Source organism: Macadamia integrifolia, unplaced genomic scaffold (genome assembly GCF_013358625.1).
Source record: "Macadamia integrifolia cultivar HAES 741 unplaced genomic scaffold, SCU_Mint_v3 scaffold2261, whole genome shotgun sequence".
Taxonomy (NCBI): Eukaryota; Viridiplantae; Streptophyta; class Magnoliopsida; order Proteales; family Proteaceae; genus Macadamia; species Macadamia integrifolia.
Genome location: NW_024868599.1, coordinates 23993 through 49927, shown reverse-complemented (window position 1 = coordinate 49927; position 25935 = coordinate 23993). Strand labels below are relative to the sequence as shown.

The 25935-nt window shown below is 41.3% G+C and overlaps 1 protein-coding gene across 2 annotated transcripts in view; it reads left to right on the top strand.

Moving 5' to 3' along the window:
* The window catches only part of LOC122066140 (callose synthase 7-like), a 124437-nt gene that overhangs the window by 84493 nt on the left and 14009 nt on the right, over nucleotides 1-25935 (top strand). Inside the window, exons 34-36 of one of the 2 annotated variants that reach the window (XM_042629966.1) lie at nucleotides 22263-22385; nucleotides 22740-22813; nucleotides 22969-23052. In XM_042629966.1, the coding sequence (XP_042485900.1) occupies nucleotides 22263-22385; nucleotides 22740-22813; nucleotides 22969-23052 (281 nt within the window). Of the gene's footprint in view, nucleotides 1-22262; nucleotides 22386-22694; nucleotides 22814-22968; nucleotides 23053-25935 lie in introns of both variants that reach the window. The other variant, XM_042629965.1, reaches the window with a different exon arrangement.

Genomic DNA, 25935 nt, shown 5'->3' with positions numbered 1-25935 from the left:
ATACTTTCTCGGCTGTAGCCCATCCAATATCCTTAGTCCGTTCTTTAGGCGCCATCTTCCTACAAAGATACATAATGAATCTTGATATGCATATTTATTGATTTAGTATTTAGTACATAATAGCATTTTTTTAGAAACTAAAATGAGATGCATCCAAAGAAAAAAAAAGATTTTTTTTGTATTTTTCCAAATTTACATAAACTTGAAATGCACACTTTTTTTGGAAAAAATTGTGCATCTAATTTTACATCATGGTCATTGGCCAAGTAGATTATATATTTTTTTTAAACTAAAATGAACTGAATTTTATAAAAAAAAATTGTATTTTTTTTAGTATTTTTCTAATTTTTTAATTAATTTTTGAAATAAAAAATACAAACTATTTAGAAAAATTAAATTTTTTTATAGAAGTTGTAGATTAAATGTTTTTAAAGAACATATAAAAAATCAACAAAGTGTGGACCAATATATTTGAGTAGATCTAAGAAATAAAAAAAATTTGAAACCCTCACTTTTTTGGGGAAAAAATGTGGGTTTCATTTGAAATCATGTATTTAGTAATTATAAGTTATGACATTATTTTTAAGAGTTGAATGAACTAAATTTTCTAAAAAAAAAAAAAATTTGGGGATTTTTCTTTTTTTTAATTAATTTCGGAATAAAAAAATTTAATAAAATATTTTTATTTTTTTAGAAAAATAAAAATTTTCTATGAAAGTTGTAGAACACTTATTTTTATATAACATATAAAAAATCTAAACACTTTTAACCATTGAGCATGAGTAGATCTAAGAAATTTGAAAAAAATTGAAACCCTCATTTTCTCTTGAAAAAAGTGTGTAAATCCTTATAAATCCAATGATTTCATGTAATAATGATGCACAAAATGTGATTCTAAGTATGATGAACCTTAGATTTGTAAAAAAACTTGAAAATATAAGGTTAAAGTTGAAAAAAGTGAGTAAAGATTCAAAAACTTACTATTCAAAATTTTCAACTTTCAAGTTCAAGGTTCTTTTTGGACTATGTTTTTCTCCTTCTTTGAACCATTCACTTCCACAATGTTTCTTTCAATCTACCATTTGAGTCTCCAAAAAGGTGTGTGAATCAAAGGAGAAAAAAGAAGAGAAATATAGAAAACTGTTGGTGAGAGTTTGAAGTGTTTGTTTCAAACAACAAAAGGCACATTCACACTTAAGTAGCCGTATCGTACAGTATCGGTACGTATCGGTTCGATACTGTGCGATACAGTCGATACGTACCGATACGGTACCGATACTCACGGGAATTTTCATATTTTCAAAAGTTCGTATCGTAAAGTATCGTACGTATCGGTACCGATACGGTACGGCACGATACGGTACTACCGATATGCCGATACACAAAAGAGGGCCCAAAATTCCCTGTAGCGTATCGGTATGTATCGTGCCGATGCCTACCGATACCGATACGTATCGGCCGATACGGCACGATACGCACCGATACTTAAAACCATGCTAGGGAGGTGAAAAGGAAAAAATAAAATACAGCTTAGGACAACATAATATAAGAACAATTCCTAAACTACCCCTATTACATAAACTCCAACACTCCCCCTCAAGCTGGAGAATAAATATCATACATTCCCAGCTTGCATAAGAGGGTATTGAACTGGTGAGGAATGAGTCATTTGGTGAAGATATCTGTCAATTGATCACCTGTCCTCACAAAAGGTTAGCAAAGTGTTGCCAGAGTCAATCTTCTCTTTGATGAAATGCCAGTCTACTTCAATGTGCTTTCTTCTATCATGCTGCACTGGGTTGAGCAATGCTTATAGCTGCTTTGTTGTCACAACAAAGTCTCATAGGTCATTCAGTGTCATACCCTAACTCGAGAACCAACCGACGCAGCCAAGTGAGTTTAAAAATTGCATGAACCATTACCTTGTATTCAGCCTCTGCACTAGATCTAGCTACAAGCGGCTATTTCTTGCTCCTTAATGTGACCAAGTTATCACCCACGAATGTGCAATGATCTATCATAAATGATCCAGCCTAATCAGCATTATAATAACTTTCTATCCTCAAATGATTGTTCCTAGCATATAAGAGTCATTTTTCATGGAGAGGACTTCAAGTATTTGAGAATGCGGTACACAGCATCCAAATGCCCACTCTTGGGAGCATGCATAGACTGAGTCACTACTCCCACTCCATAAGAAATGTCTGGGCGAGTCAGAGATATATAAATCAGCTTCCCCTTTCACCAACAAGCGAAGGGCCACAATCTTCTCCTAACTTATGATTCTGCTCAGTAAAAGAACTTGCCGGTTTACAACCCAGCATTCCTGTTTCTTTCAACAGATCTAGCGCAAATTTTCTTTGGCATACATTGATTCCCTTTTTAGACCTTGACACTTCAATACCTAAGAAATATTTCAAGTGTCCTAAATCCTTGATGTCAAACCGTTTGTCCAAATAAACTTTCAGCTTGGCTATTTCATCATTGTCATCTCCAGTCACCACAATGTCATCAATATACACAATCAATGCTGTGATGGTGCCATTACCTCACCGGGTAAATAATGTGTGGTGTGCTTGACTCTGGGAATATTCATTCTTCAGAATGACCTGTCTGAACCTCTCAAACCAAGCATTTGGTGATTGCTTCATACCATAAAGTGCTTTCTTTAGGAGACACACCTTACCATCGGCTGCCGAAAACTTGAAGCCAGGAGGGGGCTGCATATACACTTCTTCCTCTAAATCTCCATGGAGGAAGGCATTCTTCACATCCAACGGATATAAGGGCCAATGGGCCAATCTCTATTTGCTGCCACAAATAAAAGAACTCTTATAGAGATATGTTTGGCCATAAGAGCAAAGGTCTCCTAATAATTAATTCCATACACCTGACTGTACCCTTTGGCCACTAATCTTGCCTTGCACCTCTTAATAGCACCATTTGATCGGTACTTGATCGTATAGACCCTATCTACATCCAATTGGAATTCTCCCCCTGGGAAGGTTAACCAGCTTCCAGGTACAGTTCTTCTCAAATGTCATCATTTTCTCTGACATGGCTTATTTCCCCTTAGGGTCTGATATAGACTCAGTAATAGTTTTGGCGATAGAAGTAGAACGAAGAGCAATTGCAAAAGTAACACTTGTAGGAGAGAGAGCATTATAAGAAACAAACTGAGCTATAGGATTAGTACAAGCTCTCTTACCCTTACGAACATCAATAGGGAGATCCAACTCTGAATGAGGAGAGGAGATGTGACTTGACTGGGGAAGGGGAAGCTCAGGATGTGGATCCAAAGAGGACTCTTGGCAGGTCTTCTTTGTCCTTGTGTACACAATTTCAGATGCCTTCTTTGTATAAGGTTCATCCACAGTATCAACATCATCCATCTCTTTCTGTTTCCCAATATTAAAAGAAAAAAAATGAGTAATAGGCAATGGGGTAAGAAACAGAATGGTCCCCCTGAAGAGGATACTGATGAGGGGCAAAGAAAGGCACAGACTCAAGGAAGGTGACATCTTTGGAAAGAAATCGCCTGCGAGACGAAGGGTGGTAACACTTGTATCCTTTGGTAGTGGAAGAATACCCAAGGAAGAGGCATTTAAGAGCCTTGGGATCGAGTTTGGTGTGGGAGGATTTGTTAACATGCATATAACAAACACAACCAAATACCCTAGGGGGAAGAGAGAAAGCAAAAGACTAATGAGACAGGAGTGCAACAAGGTTTTGAGGCCAGGATTTTGATAGGCATGCGATTGATGAAAAAAAGTAGCGGTAAGAACAACTTCAGACCAAAAGGTTTTAGGAACATACATACCAAATAAAAGGCTACTACTGACTTCTAACAAATGGCGATTTTTCCTCTCAGCTACCCCATTTTGTTGGGGTGTATCAACATAAGCACACTGATGGATAATACCATTATCAATAAAAGTCGTAAACCACCATACATGTACTCACCCCCTTTATCAGACTGGACTATTTTGATCTTGGTTTCAAACTGGGTATGGACCATTTTACAAAAAATTTTGAATGCATCATAAACATCACTCTTATGCTTCATAAGAATGGTCCAAGTACAACGAGAAAAATCATCAACAAATGAAACAAAATAACAATGGTCAAACAAGGAGGTAGTGGGATAAGGTCCCCAAACATCAGTATGCACAATGTGAAAGGGAACAACAAATCTATTATCATGATAGGGATCAGATGAACGACAATGTTTAGTAAAAGTACATGGTTCACAATGAAATACATGAAAAGAAGAAAAAAAATGTAAACAAATGAGGTAACTGTTTCCTCATAACAACAAAAGAGGGATGTCCCAAGCGCTGATGCCAAAGCATGACAGAGTTTATAGAATTAGCATCACTACGGCCAAATGCATAGGACTATAGTGTAGTAAACAAAGGTAACTGCGGGTTAAGACGTATAGCCCACCTTCCTCACGTCCACTACCAATAATCCTCTTCATCACCGAATCCTAAAATTGGCAATGAGAAGGAAAAAATGTGATACAACAAGGTTTTAGTTAAAGTGCTCACAGACAATAGATTCAAGGTAAGGTTTGGAATTTGAAGGACAGAATCAAGTGAAATGGAAGAGGTAATGGGGATACTGCCTTTACCAGAAACAGAGAAGTTACCATTAGCTACCCGGATCTTATCCTTACTAGAACAAATAGAGGAGTCATAGTAATGGGATGTACCAGTCATGTGGTCAATGGCACCAGAGTAATGACCCACAATAGAGCTGTGGAAGGTGTAGAGGTGGTGACATGTGTTCAGTTTAGCACTAAACGGCTAAACCTATCGGGATTAGCACTAATTACCAGAACCGATAGGGGCATTTCTATCCTATCGATTCTGGTAATTATGTTAGGGTTCTGCCATATGGTTTGGGGATATTTCTGTACTTCTTTTAATTTGTGTTTTTAATATATAAAATAGAGACTAACCTATGATCAAAACCATTTTGGACAGATCGTAGGTTACTCCTTTTGGGAGTCTTTTGGTCCTTTCTCTCTCTTTTCTCTAGTTTGTTTACAGGTATCTGAGATTGTAACATGGTATTAGAGCCTCTATAATCAAATCAAGCTTTTCAAAACACTCCCTGCTGATCTCCTTTTTGTGCTAAAATCTTCTAGTGTGCAGCCACCCATTGCTGCCTCTACTATGTATTAAATCACATGGAGTAATTTATTTGGTGTATGGATAGTGCTCTATTGGTACCATGCTGAAGATTTGAAGACCTCGGATGGCAACCATCTTTTTTTTTATCGAACCCGGGTCTCTAAGGTGAAAGTTAGATATCTCCTTCTTTGACCTAATTAATTCCTACAAGGGCTCTAGCGCAAGTCGCCGTGGTTTGCTGTTTTTTTTTTTTTTTTTAATTTCTATGACTCTATTTGTTTACTTTATTTTTGGTTCTCATGACTAAGACCAAGTCTACTACCTCTGTGACTACTGCATCTGCCTCGGACAATGTCAATGTCCAAATTACTTCTATTAAGCTCAAGGGAAGCTCAAATTATCTACGTTGGGCTCAATCTGTGAAGGTTTATCTTATGGCCAAGGATAAACTTAAGTATACTACCTCTGACTCTCCTTCACCATCTGATAAGGGTTATGATGAATGGATGAAGGAGAATGCTTTGATTTTAATCTGGTTGTGGAATAGTATGGAACCAGATGTCGCTGTCAATGTCATGTTTCACTCTACTACAAAGGGAGTATGAGACGATTTGAAAGACACTTACTCTCAAGAAAAGAACATGACCCGCATCTATGATATTTATGAGAAGTTGTTCCAGTTTTGCCAGTCTGACAGATCTCTTTCAGAGTATTATAGTACTTTCAGGGGAATAGTTGAAGAACTTAATGTTTTCCAGCCGCTGACCACAGACATTGACAAATTGAAGGCTCAGCGGATTGAGTTTTTTGTTTCTAAACTTTTGGCTGGTTTGAATAATGATTTGAAGGCAGTGAAGAGCCTACTCTGAATGACACTTATTCGCGACTTTTGCGTATCACTTCATCAACTAAATCTGATCAGTCTTCCAAAGATAATTCTGTCTTCCTTACCAACCGTGGATGTGGTTGCGGTCGTGGGGGGGTTGTGGATCGACTGGTCGAGGTTCTAGCTGACAGCCTTCTAATCGTGCAGCCCGCCAGTGCACTTATTGTGGGAAGCCTAGCCATACTATAGAGACTTGCAAAGCATGGCAAGTCGGAGTGGGCAACCCAGTTAGCGAATCATGCAGTGTCAAATGATGGTACTGACACAGTGTCTTCCGTTGATGCTAAACCGAGACCTTCAGGCGATTCATCTACTAGTCTGATGACATCAATCAGTTACTAGGGCGCTTACACACTCTCGAGGCATCCTCTAATACATCCAATGGTGGGGCTACATCCACTGCCACCTTAGCTCATGTAGGTACCTCAGCCCTTCTTACCACCACTTCTACCCCTTGGATCATTGATTCAGGTGTCTCTGCTCATATGACTGGTAAGTCGTCACTTTTTAAGAATTTTTCCTCTAGTGCCAGTTCTGCATCTGTTGTTCTAGCCAATGGTGCGTCCACACCAGTTCTAGGCCATAGTACTATCTCTCCTACCCCCTCTCTGAATTTATCTTCTGTATTACATGTTCCACAATTTCCATTTTCTTTCTGTGAGCCAACTAACTAGTTCATTATATTGCTCAGCAACCTTTTTTCCCTCTTACTGTGTTTTTCAGGATCTTCACACGAGGAAGACGATTGGTGGAGGGTGTGAAAAGGATGGTTTATATCATCTCAACTGTGGCTCTCCTACTTCTTCTGTTGTTGCTACTGCTATTGGGGATGTGACCCCTTTCCAATGGCACTGTCGTTTAGGACATTTATCTTTGTCTAGGTTGAAACTTTTATTTCCTAATTTTAAGTCTGTTCTTAAGTTAGAATGTGAGGCATGTGAGTTGGACAAACATCATCGTGTGTCCTTCCTATCTTGCTATGTGTCTCGTAGTCCGTCTTTATTTTCTTTAGTCCATTCTGATATATGGGGTCCTTGTAGAGTTAGTAATAGATTTGGTTTTCGCTATTTTGTGACTTTTTTGGATGATCATTCTCGCCTTACATGGCTTTTTACATGTTAAAGGACAGATTTGAATTTTTATCTGTGTTTTAAAAATTCTACAATGAAATAGAAACTCAATTTGGTATTTTAATTAAGATTTTTCATCCTAATAATGCTCTAGAATATGCTCAAAATGATATTTCTGATTTTTGTGCCAACCATGGGATGATACACCAAACTAGTTACGCTTATACCCCATAGTAAAATGGGGTAGCAGAGCGTAAGAACCGGCATCTTCTCAAGGTAGCTCGAGTTATTATGATTCATATGCATGTCCCTAAGCATTTTTTGTGTGATAGGGTTTTGATTGCATGTCACTTGATTAATTGCATGCCATCTTTAGTTCTCTCAGAAATGTCTCATTTTTCTATTATGTTCCCTACGTTGCCGAGTTTTCCTGTTCCTCCCCGAGTCTTTGGGTGTGTGTGCTTTGTTCATAATTTGCATGTGCAAGTAGATAAACTATCTCCTAGGTCTACTAAGTGTATTTTTTGGGTTATTCACGTACTCAGAAAGGGTACAAGTGCTATGCCCTATTACTCACAGGAACTTTGTTAGTGCCGATGTGATTTTCTTTGAGAGCACATCATTTTTTCTCCTCAGGTGTCCAAGTCTGGTATGGAGTGGTCTTCTCCATCTCCTCCACCTATTCCCTCTCTCATACCCTCCCCTAATGTTCCTAGTACCAATGACTCACCTCCTCTACAGGTTTATCCGCGTAGGAAGAAGGTTGGACAACCAAGTGGAGAAACCAATACTCCTACTGATTCACTTCCTCCTCTGCCGCCTTCCTCTGGTGAAGCTCCTCTTGCTTCTCCGCCTGATGACTTACCAATTGCTCAAAGGAAAGGTACACGTTCTTGCACTCAAAAATCTATGGTTGTGTATCCTATTGATAATTTCGTTTCCTTGTCTCATCTTCCTTCTCCCATCCATAGTCTTGCCCTGTCTCTTTCTACTAATCCTATTCCCTGCACCCATACTGATGCCCTAAGTATTCTTGGATGGAAAGCTGCCATGGATGTAGAAATGGATGCTCTCTTGAGTCATGGTACTTAGAGTCTGGTAGATTTACCTCCTGGCAAGGATTTGGTGAGGTGTCGCTGGGTGTACACTGTTAAGTAGCACTTTGATGGCTCTGTTGAGCGGTTGAAAGCCCGTCTGGTTGCCAAGGGGTATACTCTGACATATGGAGTTGATTATTTTGAGACCTCCCCGGTTGCTAGATTGAACTCTATTCGTCTATTTATTTCTCTTGCTGTCAACTTTGATTGGCCCTTGTTTCAGTTGGACATCAAGAATGCCTATTTGTATGGTGATCTACAGGAAGAGGTGTATATAGAGCAACCTTCTAGTTATATTGCTCAGGGGGAGAATAAAGGTCGTGTGTGTCGCTTACACAAGGCTATCTATGGACTTAAACAGTCCCCTCGAGCATGGTTTGACAAGTTCAATGCTACCATAGTTACTTGTGGATTTTCTCAGTGTTATTCTGATCATTCTGTCGTTGTTCGTCGCAGAGGTGATAAACTGGTTGTCTTGGTAGTTTATGTTGATGATATTATTCTTACTAGTAATGATGAGGCAGGAATTTCTGAAGTGAAAGCTTATCTACAGTAACACATTCAGACTAAGGACTTGGGCCAACTTCACTATTTTCATGGGATTGAGGTGATCTGATGCAAGAAAGGGATCAATCTGTCTCAAAGGAAATATGTGTTGGATCTTTTATCTGATACTGGTATCCTTGCATCCAGATCTGTTGATATCCCTATGGATTCTCACCAAAAGTTTGGTGTTAATGATGACGAACCTCTCCAGGATATGCATCAGTATAGGAGTTTAATTGGAAAGTTAATTTATCTTATTGTGACTCGTCCTGACATCTCTTATGCTGTTGGAGTCCTCAGTCAGTTCATGCAGTCTCCTCAGAAAGCTCATTGGGATGTTGTTGTCCGTGTTCTTCACTACCTAAAGGGTGCTCCTGGAAAAGGGCTGATATATCGTTCGAATCGGCATATAGAACTAGTTGGCTATTCTGATGCTGATTGGGCCGGTTTTGCTAGTGATCAGAGATCTACTATGGGTTATTGTACATTTGTTGGAGGTAATCTGGTTACATAGCGTAGCAAAAAGTAGACTACTATTGCCCGATCTAGTGCTGAAGCAGAATACAGAGCTATGGCTTATACCACTACTGAGTTGATATGGCCATAGTCTTTACTCTTGGAGTTGGGATTTTCAGTGACCAAGCCTATGAAGATGTATTGTGACAACCAAGCTGCACTGTACATTGCTAGTAATCCGGTCTTTCATGAAAGGACCGAGCACACTGAGGTGGACTGTTGTTTCGTTCGTGATGCAGTTCTAAAGAAGTTGATCGAGACCCCCTTTGTTCCTTCATCTGATCAGTAGGCTGGCATGTTTACCAAGTCTCTTTTTGCTCATAGTTTTCGTAATGGTTATACCAAGCTGAGCATAGGTGATGTGTATGCTCCAGCTTGAGGGGGAGTGTTGAGTTTAGTGCTAAACCTATAGAGATTAGCGCTAATTGCCAGAACCGATAGGGGCATTTCTATCCTATCGATTCTAGTAATTATGTATTAGGGTTCCGCCATATGGTTTGGGGGTATTTCTGTACTTCTTTTAATTTGTGTTTTTAATATATAAAATAAAGACCAACCTGTGATCAAAACCATTCTGGACAGATCGTAGGTTACTCCTTTTGGGAGTCTATCGATCCTCTCTCTCTCTCTCTCTCTCTCTTTTCTCTGGTTTGTTTACAGGTATCTGGGATTGTAACAACATATATAACGGAAACTAAGGCATCCTGTTAGGTAAATGGGCTATCAAGCTGAGACATGAACCGGCGAAGCACTGCAAGATCATCCCTAAAGGAGCTGGTATCTGCCTATGAGGGGCTCTAGTATCAGTCTCTGTCATAATAGCATGGCTTGTAGCCCCTCCTTTGTGGCCACCACTTGAACTAGGACGGCCATGAACGAACCAGCACCTCTCTTGAGTGTGTCCAGGTTTCCGATAATGATCACACTGTCTTCTATCTCGGTCATCTCCAGTCTCCACGGAATGGCCATTGGCCTCGGATACCTCCTCGCCATTCTCTGTGGGTAGTGGAAGAAAGAGCAGAGTGCTCAAGTGAAGGTGTAGAATCCATGGCACCTCTCTTGGTCTTCTCACTCAGGAGGTAGCTACACACCTCATCAACGGATGGAAGAGGTGACCCGCCTAAAATCTGTATCCTGATCTGCTCATAGTCTAAATTCAGCCCACCTAGAAGAATCAGAATACGCTTGTTTTCAAGAGATCTATACTTTGGCTTCATCATCAGGATTGGTCAACTGAAGATTCGGTAATGATTATACTCCTCCCAGAGTCCTATAACAGTATTATAGTAGTTAGAAAGGGACTTAGTCCCCTTCTTCATGAAGAGAGCATGCTAAAGGAGCTGGTAGACCTTCACAGAGTCACCTACATTGTCATATGTCTTAGAGACATTATCCCAAATAGTCTTAGCAGTTTCCTTATAGATCTCCTACCTATCTTAGGTTTCATGGAGAAAAGTAGCCAAGTCATAATAGTGGAGTTTGCAGTTTCCCATTTTCTTGGGTTTGCGACAACGGGAGCCTTGCTAGCCCCAGTAAGATACCCTAGCTTTCCTCTACTCCTAGGGATAGCTTCACAGAATGTGACCAATCCAAGTAGTTGGTACTATCCAACTTCACAAGAGAAATCTGAGTGTGTTAGGATTGTCAAAGACAATCGAACAAGGTTCGTACTACTCGATCCACCCAATGTGGATTCCCTAGGTTCCGTGATATCAAACATGATGTAAGGATACTCCTCAAACAACACCAATGGAGATCCAAACCAAGGGGGATACACCAAGTCCCAAATATCGTTCTCTCAGGACCGGAAAAAAAAAATCCAGTAAGCTAGTAAACCATGAAACCGTGAAAGGAAGCCAATAAAAAACACCTCTAACTGTAGAGCTTCATGCCAATAGCATATACAAGCATCATATGAGGTAGCACATTCATCAAAAGCAACCAATAACAACACTACTAGCCATTTTCAGACCAAACAACCAAAAAATAGAGAAGTTGGCAATACCTGGCAGCAAGGAGAGATTTGGATTGTGTTCCAACACCACACCAAATCATAAGCCAGCATTTGGGGGATTCATAGGGGGGACCCTTGGGTGATACTTTCAAGCCCAGTGACATCCCCAACAAAGATTTGAGGAAGAGAACCAAGAAGAAGAGTCCAGGGCTGGCGGTAATCCAAGGAGACTCCTCCTTTCTTGGTTTGGACTTCAAATGGTCCTCTTGGACTTCAAACTCCCTCCAAGTATCTTCAAGTATAATCTAGAACTCCATTAGGTCTTCTTTTATACTCTTCTTACATAGTATAGCCTCTAATGGACCCCTTTGCTTTTAGGGTTCCAAGGGAGACTTAAAGAATGAAACAAAGATGTTTGATCGACTCTCAAACCCTTGTACAAGCTCTGATACCTAGTTAGAAATAAGAAGAACTAGGGTTAGAGATGAGTGAAGAAGCGAGGAGAGAAAGGAAGAAGGAGAGAAGATGAGAGAAGGAAAAGGGGAAATGAAAGCAAAATGTGGGGAGCATTTCTTGCTCTTTCCACTTAGATTAAGTTCAACCAGAACTTTAGGGAAATTACATCATACCTCCCTAGGGAGGTGAAGGGAAAAAAATAAAATACAGCTTAGGACAACATAATAGAAGAACAATTCCTAAACTACCCCTGTTACATAAACTCTAACAAAATGTGCTCCCGATAGCTGCCCATCAGAAGGATTCTTCCCCTAGCCAGCCAACCACTGTTATTGCCCCTTCCAGGCCATCCTCTAAGAAGCGCCCTACCCACTTTTTAACTACTACCTCTTTTGTTATCCTATTTAGGAAGTCCTTGAAGAAAACCACCTCTCTTTCCAAAGCTACCTTACACTCTGTGTTTGTATATGATAAAATCTCTAGTATTTGCTCCTCCCAATTGTCCAAGGCCCCCATCTTTGCCCACCAGTCCCCTCTCAAGGAGTACCAGCGTCTGCTAAATACCACACCTAGTGTTGTTTTCCCCCATTCCTCTACCAACTCCACTGAGCCTTTGTTGCCACACCCCCATCCCTCTCCATGACTCTTTGGCTCATCTAGAATGTTCGAAGCCTAAAATTCCTGGCGAAGCATGCCGATATCCGCTCCTGTATTAGATCCTCCTTTGTAGACATCTGCTGCCTCCTAGAAACTAGAGTTCTTGATCCCAATGCCTCCCACATCGCCAATTCCATAGCCCCCTCTTAGTCCATCTCAAACTACATCCATTGTCCTAACGGTCGCATTTGGATCCTTTGAAACCCTCTCAAGATCCAAATCTCCATTTCCTCCTCTCCCCAATGCATCCACCTCTCCATTTCTGTTCCTAGCGGCTCAAATTCCTGCTTCTCCTTTGTTTATGCCTGGAATCGTGCCATAAGCGGACCTCCCTCTAGGATGACCTCCATTCCTTCTATCCCCTCACTGGCTCCCTTCCTTGGGGGATTGCTGACGACTTTATGTTGTCAAATCTAGTCATAAAAAGCAGGGAGGAGATCTATTTGATGCTTTTGCCCTTGATTCTTTCAATGAGTGCATCGACAACCTTAGCTTAAGTGATCTTAGATGGACGGGGGTCAATCTCACTTAGCACAACCGCAGTCAAGGATCCACTAGAGTTGCTTGCAAACTTATTAGAACCTTGGTGAATGAATCTTGGCTCAACCCCTTTCCTTCCTCCCATCCTATCTTTGATCAATCTGGCATTTTGGACCACGGGCCTATCATGCTCCATGTCCGCCCTATCATCTCCTTTGGCCCCAAGCCTTTCAAATTGTTCGACATGTGGACTAACCACCAGGACTATCTCTATATTGTCAAAGGAGCTTGGGACACTCATGTGCGAGCTTTCTCCTCCCCTCTCTTAGCCTTTCTTAAGAAGCTCCGCACTGTTAAATCCGCCCCTAAATTCTAGAACATCTCTTCCTTTGGCAACATCTCCTTTATGGTGTCTATCTGTAAAGAAAAGCTTGAGGCCATTCAGGCCAAACTCCAATCTGACTTGCACAATCTCTCTTTTGCGGCTGAAGAATCCTTAACTTATGCTAAGCTTTCCTCCCTCCTTGCCCAGGAAGAAAGTTTTCTTCGCACAAAATCTAGTATTAAATGGCTTCAGCTGGGTGACACCAACTCTACTTTCTTTCATTAATCTTTAAAGGCTAGGACCAATGCTAACTCCATCTCATTGCTCACTATCAGAGACGGCCCCATTCTTCATTTTCTTACTGACATCAAAGCCAAAGTTGTGGACTACTACTCCACTCTTTTCTCCCCCTTCCCCCCTCCCCCCTCCCAACCCTCTCCCCTAAACCTTATCAACAAATTCATCCCTGATCATCTCTTGCCCAGCCTCCAATCCATTCCCTTTGATGATGAAATCCTAGCCGCCATCCTCTCCCACACTACCAACAAAGCCCCTGGGTTGAATGGTTTTAGCATGGGATTCTTCTCTTCCTATTAGGATATCTTCCGGTCCGACCACATCTTTGCTATCCGTAGCTTCTTCCTCAATCCGTCCCAAATCAAAGGAGTTAATCAAACATTCCTTTGCCTTATTCTCAAAAAGGATGGAGCTCCTCCATATCTGATTTTCGTCCTATATCCCTCTGCAGCCTTCTTTACAAGTTCATAACCAAAATTCTCACCAACCGCATTCAATCGGTTGTTAACTCCCATGTTATTTCAAACCAATCTACCTTCATTGTTGGAAGTATTACCGATAACATAATCCTGTGGCACAAAATTGTCAGAGGCTTTGATAGAAATCCCACTCCCACGCTAATCTTCTCAAAATTGACATCCACAAAGCTTTTAATTCTATCAAATGGGACTTCATCTCTATAGTCCTGGTTCAGATGTCCTTCCCTTCGATTTTTGTTTGTTGGATCCATTCTTGTATCTCCTCCCCTCGCTTCTCTAACCTTCTGAACGGTAGCCCTGCGGGTTTCTTCCACTCCTCTAAGCTCTCTGCCCTTTTTACCCAGGAAAAAAGCTTTCTTCGCCAAAAGTCTAGAATCAAGTGGCTTGAGCTGGGCAACTACAATTCTGCCTACTTTCACCGCTCTCTCAAAGCCTGCAACAATGCCAACTCTATTCCCAAGCTCATCTCTAGTGGAGGTGTGGAGCTTCTGACTCTGGATGACATCAAATTTAAGGCAGTCTCTGATATTGATAATCTCTTCCATCCTCCGTCCCCCCCAGCCTTCCCCCTTCCCCCCGGTCTTTTCAACAAATTTATCCCTTCCCACCTCCTTCCCTCCCTCCAGGCCATTCCCTCTGATGATGAGATCCTGACGGCTGTCCTCTCCCATAAATCCAATAAAGCTCTTAGTCCTTACAGATTTAGCATAGGTTTCTTCTCGTCTTATTGGCACATCATCCGAGATTATCTCATCTTTGCCATTTGGAGCTTCTTCCTCAATCCCAGCCAAATCAAAGGAATTAACCATACCTTTCTTTACCTTATCCCCAAGCAGGAAGGAGTGCAACTCATGTCTGACTTCAGACCCATTTCTTTGTGCAACCTCTCTATAAATTCATTGCAAAGATTATGGCTAACAGGATTCAAACTGTCATTGACTCTCTTATCAGTCCCAACCAGTCGGCCTTTATTGCTGGCAGAAGCATCTCGGACATCACCCTTTGCCATGAGATAGTCAGAGGGTTTAAGTGCAAGTCTCACTCTGCAGCTGCCCTCCCTCAAAATCGACATCCACAAAGCTTTTGATTCCATCTGTTGGGATTTCATCTCAAAGGTTCTTCTACAGATGTCTTTCCCCCCTTCCTTTGTTTATTGGATCCAATCTTGCATCTCTTCCCCTCACTTTTCCATCCTTGTCAATGGCAATCCAGCTGGCTACTTCTCTTCCTTTGTGGGCATCCGCGAAGGCTTCCCTCTCTCCCCTTTCATCTTTTGTTTAGCTCTCGACGTCCTCTGTCGCTCCATCCAATCCTTTACGGATCAACACCTCATCTCTCCCATCACCAAATGCAAATCGCTTATGCTCACCCACCTTGATTTTGCAGATGGCCTTATGATCTTCTCTAAAGCTGATCCCGCTTCCATCTCCTGCATTATATCCTCACTCTATCGCTTTGAATCCCTTTCGGGCCTTCGTATCAACCTTCTCAAATCCAACCTCCTCCTTTCTGGTGTCTCTGTTGATAGACAAGCTCACCTCCTTTCACTCACTGGTTTCTCCCTTGGATCTCTCCCAGTCAAATATTTAGGCCTTCCCCTGATTTCCTCCGGCCTTTCCTCCCATCACTGTTCCCCCTTGCTTGTCCTTTTAAGGAATAGGCTCCAGCTCTGGAAAGATAAGCTCCTCTTCTATGCTCGTCGTCTGGTGCTCATCAAATGGTCCTCCAATCCATACACCTCTATTGGTCTGGCATCTTCATTCTTCCCTCTGCCATCACCAAAGCCATCGATTCTCTCCTCTGCTCCTTCATTTAGAAAGGAGCGGAGCCCTTTAAATTCCTCCATCCTATGTTCTGGCCTAATGTGTGCCACCCCGAATCAGAAGGGGGCCTAGGTCTGAGACAAAGCTCGCAGGCCAACAAGGTTGGCATCCTTAAGCTCATATGGAAAATTGTCACCAAGCACCCTAGTATCTGGGTCTCTTTGGTGTACTCTCCCTTTAAGAAAAACACCCTTTGGTTTGCTCCCTCATCCTCGGACTCCTCCCAGATTTGGCCTAAAATTCTTAGATTTAGGCCCCTTGCTCTTCAAACTCTCTCCTATGTCATTGGTAATGGTTCCTCCTTTTCCCTTTGGTTAGACCTTTGGCACCCTTTGGGTATCTTCCTCTCATGTTACTGGCCATGCCATCTACTCCACTGGCTTAACCAGATCTGCCCTTGTGGATTCCATCCTCTCCCCTGATGGATGGTCTCCCCTAGTTCCCCTCCTCCCCTGGCCGACTTCTGGTCTTCTCTCCCTCCCATTCCTCCTGGCCATAGGGGAAGGGAGGATAAGATCATTTGGCTCACCTCTACCTCGGACTTGTTCACCTGTGCCTTCGTTTGAGAATGCATTTGCTCCAAAGGCCCTCTTATGCCATAGGTAACTTCATCTAGTTTAAAGGGCACATTCCCCGCCACAGTTTCACTGCCTGATGTGCTCTCTAACTACCTTCCCACATAGTCTTTTCTCGTTTATTGCCACATCCAGGTCTCTCCTTTTTGCTACCTTTGCTGGAAAGGGTCCGAAAGTGAGGATCACCTCTTCTTCTCTTTCCTCTTCTCCACCTCTGTCTGGAAGAGAGTCCTATCCTCCTATTAGTCCTCCAATAGGATCATCCTCCCCCTTTCTAGAGAGTGGATCTGGGTTGATATAACCTTCGGTAGGTCTAGCATCTGTGACACTGTCGGAAAGCTTGCATTTGGTTCAACCATTACCTATATGCGGATGGAGCCAAATTTTCGAAGATGAACTTCCAACTCCCGCTCCTTCGACAGGATTTGAAAAGCCATCTACTTTGACGTTAGCTCCAAACTTGGCTGCCTCAGTCATTGTCCATAGTTATTAAGGCGGTGAGGCGACCGAGGCATTTGAGGGTCTTTTAGAGCAACTTAGCGATAAGGCGGGTGTAAGGCGTCGCCTTATTGACTAAAACGTTCGTGTGTAATTTTTTTATAAAACCATTCTATTTGACTCAAATCCCAGTTGAATCCTACTACTCATATGATAAAGAAATATTAAAGATTCATACTTCATACCAATGCAAGATATTCATCTTCATCAATCATCAATCATTATCATGATGATCATAAGATATTAACATGTAATATAAATACATAATTATGAAACAAAATTATAAATATAAAGAAAAGAAGACTTTAAATATATAAGTATTCATTACTAATATGTAAGGGTCCTACTTTGATCAATCCCAATAATGTTCAACTGCTAGGAAAGAGAAACACACAGCGTCACTATCACGATAAGTCAAAAGAGAAGATACTATCTGCAGAATAAATTTTTGGAAAGCAGACCTGGTGGAAGAACAGGAATCAGTTGTGTTTGAAGAAACTGGTTTTTCACATAGTAACTGCGTTTTGGCCCCTTTGTTTGAGCACACCACCCACTTTTAGGACCAAAGGTTCAAGAATGAGGGAGATTAAACTCCTCTCCCTCTGTCCAATCTACCACTCAAAACAGAGTATAACCAGTAAATATAGAAAATTCCAAAGGACTGAGGAAGTATAGGAAGGAGAAATCGAATAAACAGAAGAAAAGAATTATGGGGTAAGAAGAAAGAAGGGGAATAAAGGTAAGGGTGTGGAATGAGTGTACTGCGTCAGCAAGAGTCTTACGACTCTCACGGTCACACTGTAGGTAAAAATTAAAAAAAAAAATAGTAAGACTTGAGAGTTGTAAGACTGATGAATAGATGAAGATGAAAGAAGAAATAAGGAAGAAGGGAGACAAAGAAGAGAGAAAAATTCTCACAAAGAAGATGAGAAAAATCAGAAAAATAAAAAAAATAAACAACATACCTGGAGAGAGGGGAAGGAACCTTCGCCGGAGGCCGCCGGAGAAGAATCGAAGGAGGAGGGACCGTTAGAGTGCTTCACCGTTGCCTGTGGAGCGATTTGGGGTTTTGAGAGAATATTATGTGTTTTTGGTAGAGTTTTAAGTCATTAGCTTTTGATCCAATGTATCTTATGTGCGTCAAAATTTATGCACCAGTCAATCATGAAGTCTATTTTGGAATATTCATAAATCAGCTGTAAAAACAAATTCTTTTTTTAGAAAACCCATAAGGCGGTCACCTTATAGCGCCATACAACATAAGGCGGTCGCCTTTCATACCCAACATAAAACGGCTTACTGCCTTAACCTCTCTCGAGCGCATTAGCGCCTTACCAGCGCCTTAATAACTATACTCATCGTTCAATCTGTGATTCCCCAATGAACTCATTGTTGTCTTCTGGGGCCTCCCAACCTCCATTCTCCCCCCTCCAATGATGTTCCCCCTTTTTTTCTTTTGGTCTAACAGCCTCTTGTTGTAGGTTTTTTCCCTGTTCTGTCTCCCTCCCCCCTGGGGGTTTGCCCCTTTTCGGCTCCTCCCTCCTTTGTATTTGTTTTTGTTTTCCTCTTGGTACTGAATTCTTTTATTCATTAAAAAAAAAAAAAATAGGGCTATTGCTAGAGATGTTAGGGGCTTCAAAGAAGGCATGGGAGGAGGGAAATGCTGTGAGCTAAGCTTAATTGACAAGAACTCTATCAAGCTTGCAAGCAATACGGGCATCACCTGTGTTAGAGCAAACACCAACAAGTACGAAAAATAAAGCAAGATAGAGCTGTACAACACAGAGATTTAACGAGGTTCACACACCGATGTGGTGTGCTACATCCTCAGGCGAAGAAGATGTTTCACTATGCAGAAGAGAGATTACACCTAAGTAGCGGCGAAAAAACTCGCCCTGAGAGATTACATCTAATTAGCGGCGAAAAAACTCGTCCTGAAACCCTAGCTCGAAAAACCCCCAAATTACAATGACTTGCTCAGCAAGACGATAGTACATTAAATACTCCTCCAAGTCGCGGGTTGATCGATTCGAACCCTGAGAATTTGATTCCAGACCATCTCAAGATACAAGAATTGAAGAATAGATTCAACAATCTCAAAGAGACCGGCATAAGAGAGGAGTTTGCTTTTCCAGAGTTGGAGCTTTTTCCTTATGAGGTCAAGTATAGGAGTGCAATGGTGGGCAGAAATCTTGGTAGTGATGAGGGGTAAGCCTAGATATTTTACAGGGAGATGGAGTGTAATGGTGGGCAGAAAGCCTGGCAGTGATGAGGGGCAAGGCCAGATATTTTATAGGGAGATTGCCAAGAGAGAAGCTAGTCACAAGCAGAAGATATGCTTTAGAGGCGTCTCGAAAAGGAAGAGATGGGACTTGAGGAGGTTGATGCGGAGGCCCGAGTCTAAAAATGGTGGAGGGAGGACATAATAGTGGAAATGGAATAAGGGTCTACTTTTGAGAAGATCATTAGATCGTCAGCAAAAGCCAGGTGGGTAAGCAAGAGAGATTTACATTTGGGGATGAGGGAGATGAGAAGCTGATCAGCATTGGATTGGATGGACCTAGAGAGAACCTCAAGTGAAAGAGAGAAAAGAAAGGGGGGGAGAGGGCATCCTTGTCGAATGCCTGACTTGAATTCTATCCAACTTGACTTGGAAAGCTAAAACCTGATTAGAGATGTTCCCAAAAGAGGAGAGGTTCCAAAGAGCCCCTTTGACATTTTTTTAGCTTTTTGGCAAAAGCAATGAGGGGCTACCTATAGTGGCAGCAAGGTTAGGCCGCTTGAGATAGGCATTCCCAGAAACCACAGTTGAAAGGTTGGCAGACCTATCATCAACAAAATGGGGCTCAAGAGGGGCTTGAGCGGACCAAAGGATCGAGGTGGCAATAACCAGGGTGGCAGGGCAGGGGTCCGTGTCAGGAGCCAAAAGCAAAAGAGGGGCAGCAGCAATGACGAGGAATCCAGTAGTAAAGTCATCAAGGGAGGCCAAACCGTAAGGAGAGGTGTCCACAACAAAAGACTCAGAGGAAAAAGTAGATACGCTGACGACAACAGAGACGCTAGACAAGAACAAGGGGTCGACGAGGGATGAGTTAAAGTAAGGAGGCGTGGGAGAGAATGGCGGCGTGGCAGCATAGTTCAAAGACGATGCGAGGCAGGCTAAGAAACCTTGGCAAGTGGCCGGGATTGAAGAGGATGCAAGGTTGGCCGAGAGGCCACAAAGAGAGGCTGACAAAGCAAAGTCGCTGGCAGAAGGTGCCTGGCAGGCGGAGGTAGCAAAGGTCGACGACGGCAAGGATGCAGAAGAAGGAGGTGTGGCAGAGCAGGTAAGGAGAGGCAGAGGTGCAGTCCCACCAAGGTGGATTGGCAAAGGGCCAAACAGGGGGGCCCTTTGCTTGAGATGACTGATTTTGCCCTTGGCCAGCTCCCAGTTAAGTACCTTGGTTTGCCTTTGATTCCTGCAAGGCTCACTGCCCATCACTGCACCCCAATGTTGGATTTCATTAGAAAGCACCTCCAACTTTGGAAAGGAAAGTTGTTATATCCTATGCAAGTCAGTTGGAGCTTATTAAATCTGTTCTTCAAGCCTCTTACATATATTGGTCCGGAATATATGGCTTGCATAAATCAATTGCCTCTAAGCTTAAATCCATTTTTGCTTCCGTCCTCTGGAAAGGAACCGAATGCTCCAAATTTCTTAGACCGATCAGTTGGACTTCTGTCTGCCTTCCAAAATTTGAAGGAGGATTGGGTTTGAGACGTATTAAGGATGTCAACTCTATGGGTATTCTCAAGCTAATATGGAAATTGGTTCTAAAAAGAAAAGTATCTGGGTTGATTGGGCCTACTCTTCTATCCTCAGATCTGACACCCTCTGGTCTGTGCGAATTCCCTCTGATGCTTCTTAGGTGTGGCGCAAAATGTTCTCCTTCAGATTTATTGCCTCTATAGCTATTTCCTCTCAAATATTGGATGGATCCTCTGCTTACCTGTGGCTTGACCCTTGGCACCCTATGGGAATTCTTTCTCATATTCTCAGTGCCAGAGTCATATACAGCTCTAGATTGCTAAAGTATGCTTTTGTTGCAAGCATTTTATCCTCTGGTACTTGGTCCCACCGGTCCCTGATGATGCGCAGCTTGCGGATGTCTGGAACTCCTTGCCCTCCCCAGGACTAATCAAAGCAGTCAAGAATTCATTGTTTGTAGCCCATTCGACTCCGGTCTCTTCAGTTATGAGTCGGCTTGGAACATTTTTAGAGCCCATAGCTCCTCCACCCCTTGGTACAGGCTCATTTGGTTCAAGCACCACATCTCTCGTCAAAGCTTTACAAGTCTTCACTAATTTCCTGCCCACGTAAGCTTACCTCATTCAAAGAAGAATTCCAGCCCCCTCTTTGTGCCATCTGTGTAGTTCTCATCTGGAAGATGTTGATCACCTCTTCTTTGACTGTTCAGTTTCAACCTCTATCTGGAATCTGGTGCTGTCCAAATGTTGGCCTTCTCGTAGGCATATCCTCCCTTCTCAAAGGGAGTGGATTTGGGTGAATATGACGTTTCAGGGAAAGACCATATATGATTCTGTGGGCAAGCTTGCTTTCTGTGCAACCCTGAACCAAATATGGATGGAAAGAAATCATAGGAAATGGACCTCCAACTCTAAGCCGCTTGGATAGATTTGGAGCTCCATCTTCTTTGATGTTAAATCTAAGATTTCAAATGTCTACTCCCCAAGAAATTGTCACATTGTTGCTTCCTAGGAGCCTCCAAACTGTGTCATCAGGACCACTCATCTTTGAGGGTGGATTTTGTTGTATTTCTCCTCCCCCCCCCCCCCCCTTTTCTAGGGGTTGTATGCCTTTTCTTCATCTTGGTTAATGAATTATTTATTCACCCAAAAAAGAAGTAATATGTATGTTGTAGAGAATCTTTTCTCTACACACAACATTCCACCTTCCTCTTCCTCTTCTTCTTCTCCAATCTCTTATTTCCTTGTTTTCTTCCCATCCTTATATTCTAACTCAGACTATATTGCTTCTCTTCCTTCAGAGGAGGAATTCTGTATTTATCCTGATGATCTCTCATCTGATTTGTCTTCTTTGGTTCACAATGATGCGAGATTGTATTTATCAATGGATGTTACTCTCCTTATCTTTAATGAAGTTTTATATTATCCATAAAAATAAAAAATAAAAAACTATTTCAAATAATAATTAAATAAGACCCTATGTTTCCTCTGATTCTCAAATACAGAAAATACTACAAACAGGGGTGGAACCAGGGGGTGAGGCAATTTGAAAATTTCATTCCAAAGGTCTGAATATATGTTAAATTCTGTACAGCTCCCCCTACCCCCCAACCAATACATATATTATTGTTGTTGAGAATTTGGTATTTGTTCTATGATGCAGAGCCATTGCTTTCTTCTAACTCTGCTTAAATATGAATTTATTTCTTTCTTGTTAGGAAATTTACCGCATCAAACTCCCCGGTCTTCCAACCGTTATTGGTGAAGGGAAGCCTGAAAATCAAAATCATGCCATAATTTTCACTCGTGGTGAAGCTCTCCAGACCATGGACATGAATCAGGTGACATTTATTTGAATACAGTCAAGTCAAGCCAGCATCACTTTCAGTTCGATTCTGTACTTGATATTTGAAATCGACATATTATCCAATTCTGTTTTCTTCGTTGTCTGGTTTTGATAAGTACTGCAAAATCAATTCTGTATTTTTATTTTCCATACTGTTAAGAAAGCACAGATTAATTAATGTGTCTTTTAATTGACATCTTTCAGCTTCTTAAAACAACAGCCATATTGTCTGACCCAGATTATTCCTCTTTGAAGTTGATGAAGACACTCATACTTGTATTATCTATTTAAACTATGTTTTCAGGATAATTACCTCGAGGAGGCTTTCAAAATGAGAAATGTTTTGCAGGAGTTTTTGAGATGTCGTCCTGGGCAACAAAAGCCCTCAATATTGGGTCTTCGGGAGCATATTTCTACTGGAAGGCTAGTTTTATTTATTTTTACATAATTTAATTTGATTTTTAATGTTAATGAGTTTTAATTTCGTCAAACATGGCGTAGCATGAAGAGAAACATTTGTATACTCTTTTTACGAACATATGGGCTAATGTGTGTTGTTGTTTCCTTTCATTTTCCAGTGTTTCATCACTTGCTTGGTTCATGTCCAATCAGGAGACTAGTTTTGTTACTATTGGGCAGCGAACTTTGGCAAACCCTCTCAGGTAAACATATCACTCTTTATGCTCAATTAGGGAAATAATAAATACGAAAAAAAGGATTGTAAGGATAGCCCCAACAACAAGAGACAATACCGACAAAACTTGCACCAAACCCAGTGATGCAGATTTGAAGACCTATGCTAGGAGGAAGAAGAGGTTCAACCACCAGTGGCTGAGGTCGACCAAGCTAGTTTTCCTAGACCACGATTTGGGCTATTGATGGGGATATTAGCTTCCTTAATTAGTTTTTAATTTAGCTATTACTAGTTTTCAACTTCAAGTCTTAAATTAGTTTCTAATTTTAGTCATTGTTAGTTTCTAATTTCAGTTGTTTACAATTCCAGTTTTTAGTAACTACATGTTAGTAGTTTTAGTAACTCAGTTTTTAGTAACTTCAGAGTTTCTATTATTTGCAAACACTCCCCCATCATTATAAATAAAGGAAAGGGGTCTCACTTTGAGCCCATGATTTATACAAACAAAAAACTGTTGCTGCTGCAATGTCTCTGCTGATATTGCTTTGTGTTTGATCAAAGTTCTGGGTTTGGTGTTTGATCCAAGCAACTCCTTACGACATGAAGTCTAGGAGGTTTTCTTCAAGTTTCTTATTTTCTTTTAAGTCTATATTCAAGGAGTACTGCTGCTTATGTATTTATCTTTTCTTACATCAGATCTATCCAGGTGATAGCCTTTTCTGGGAAGAACTTTCGATCTCTGTCCAGACCTATCTGCTGGTCACCTGTGTTTGAGATTTTGACCAGCGGTTATCCTCACTAAGAGAGAGACTCGATCCTGTTTTGAGCCCCATCTGGGTTGTGGTTATTGAGTTATCTAAATTCTCTCAGATTTTGTCTTTTAGTGACCTGTAGTCTCTGCTATTGAAATCGATAGACCTGCTGGTTGTGATATTGATTTCTGGACTTATGTTCATATTATTCTGTTGGTCTGAACCTATTTGATTGAAGTTATATTGGTTCCTGGTTGAGTCAAATAGATTACAGCTAATTTGGCCTCTTGCAATCGGTTACCTGTTGGACTGTGATTTGTTGTTCTGGTTGTTGTTATATTGATGGGCTGGTTTGGTTGTTCTTTGGTTTAAAAGTTCCTATGGTTTGGGTCTAGTTTGAGTTTTCAAATCTAGTCCTACATTAAGTGGTATCAGAGCATGGCTGAGCTTAGTTTCTATTATGGAGAGGCTACAGAATATGAGAGCTGAACTGAAGGCTGAACAGCAAGCTCTTGGTTCAAGGTTGTTGGCTATGGAGACCCAATCACAACAACCTACTCATAGCTCTCATACACCACCTGAGGTGGAAGCCCCATTGAATGTAATTGCTCAATTGGCTAACAGGAGACCTATCCCTAATCTGAGAGCACCACAGAGGCCTCCTGTAGAGCAACCTACTTTTGAAGAACACCTAAGGGGATACTTTGAGACTAAACGTCATGCACATTAGAGGTACTCAAGAGATTCACAAAAGGTTAAGCTTGATTTGAAGGAGTTTGATGGTAGATATGACCCCCAATTTTTCTATGATTAGGTAGCTGCTTTGGATGACTATTATGACTAGTGTGATTTACCTGAGGAATGAAAGATGAAACTAGCTCATACTAAGCTAGTTGAGACTGATCGTGATTAGTGGAGAACCTATGAGCAAGAGTTGGAAGACCGTGGTAGAGAGCCTACTACTTGGGAGGAGATAAAACTTGAACTGTCTGGTAAGTACTTGCCACGTAATTTCAGAGCTCGTATACAAGACTAGCTGAACTCTCTTCGTCAGGGAAATATGACTGTGGAGGATTATATGAATAAGTTTGATGCACTTTATTCTCGCACAGGCATTAGCGAGAATGAGAGGCAACTACTTTCTCGGTTTCGACTAGGATTGCGAGCTACAATTAATAGGGGAATTGGTGGTGTTGATGTATACTCAGTGAGGGATTGCTTTGACAAGGCCCTACGAGCAGAGGAGCTTATAACACAGTCAGGTAGAAGGTTTGGTTTTCAAGCTGGGGGAGGTCTAGAAAAATTTTTCAGCCACTAAACCTAGTAATTTAGCACCCCCAAAGGCCACTTTTCCTCCACAGGCTGATCACAAAGGAAAGGCACCCATGACAGGTAACAATAAGGTACAGTGCTTCCATTGCCAAGAGGTAGGACACTTTGCTAAGTCTTGCCCACATAAGCAGAGGGCTAATGCAGTAGTTGAAGTTGAAGACTCCAACGAGGAAGATGAATCAACTTTTTACCCCTACCCCCTGGAAGATGAATCAACTTTTTACTACTTGGTCATGGTTTAAAGTATCTCCGATACCGATATGATACCCTCTGATATGTATCTTAAATTTAGCCGACCGATACGATACACACCGATACGATACATAGAATTTTTAAAATCCTTTCGTATCGATATATATCCTACAATACATACTGATATGCATCAATACACCACCGATACACATCGATATGATACGATATGCACCGATACGATTCTATGAAAAATATAAAATTGAGGTGAAATGTATGTTTCGGTATGTATCGGTATCTATCGATATGTATTGGTGAGTATCATAGTTTTTAAGGCTGTAAGGCGATGGAGGCGTTTGAGGGTTTTTCGGAGCGCCTTAGCAATAAGGCGGGCATAAAGCGTCGCCTTATTGACTAAAGCGTTCCTGTGTAATTTTTTTTATAAAACCAATCTATTTGGCTCAAATCCTAGTTGAATCCTATTACTCATATGTTAAATAAATATTAAAGGTTCATATTCATACCAATGTAAGATATTCATCAAGAAAACAAATCAATAAAGTGAATAAACTAAGTTCATCTTCATCAATCATCAATCATCAATCATCATAACATATTAATATATAATTATGAAACAA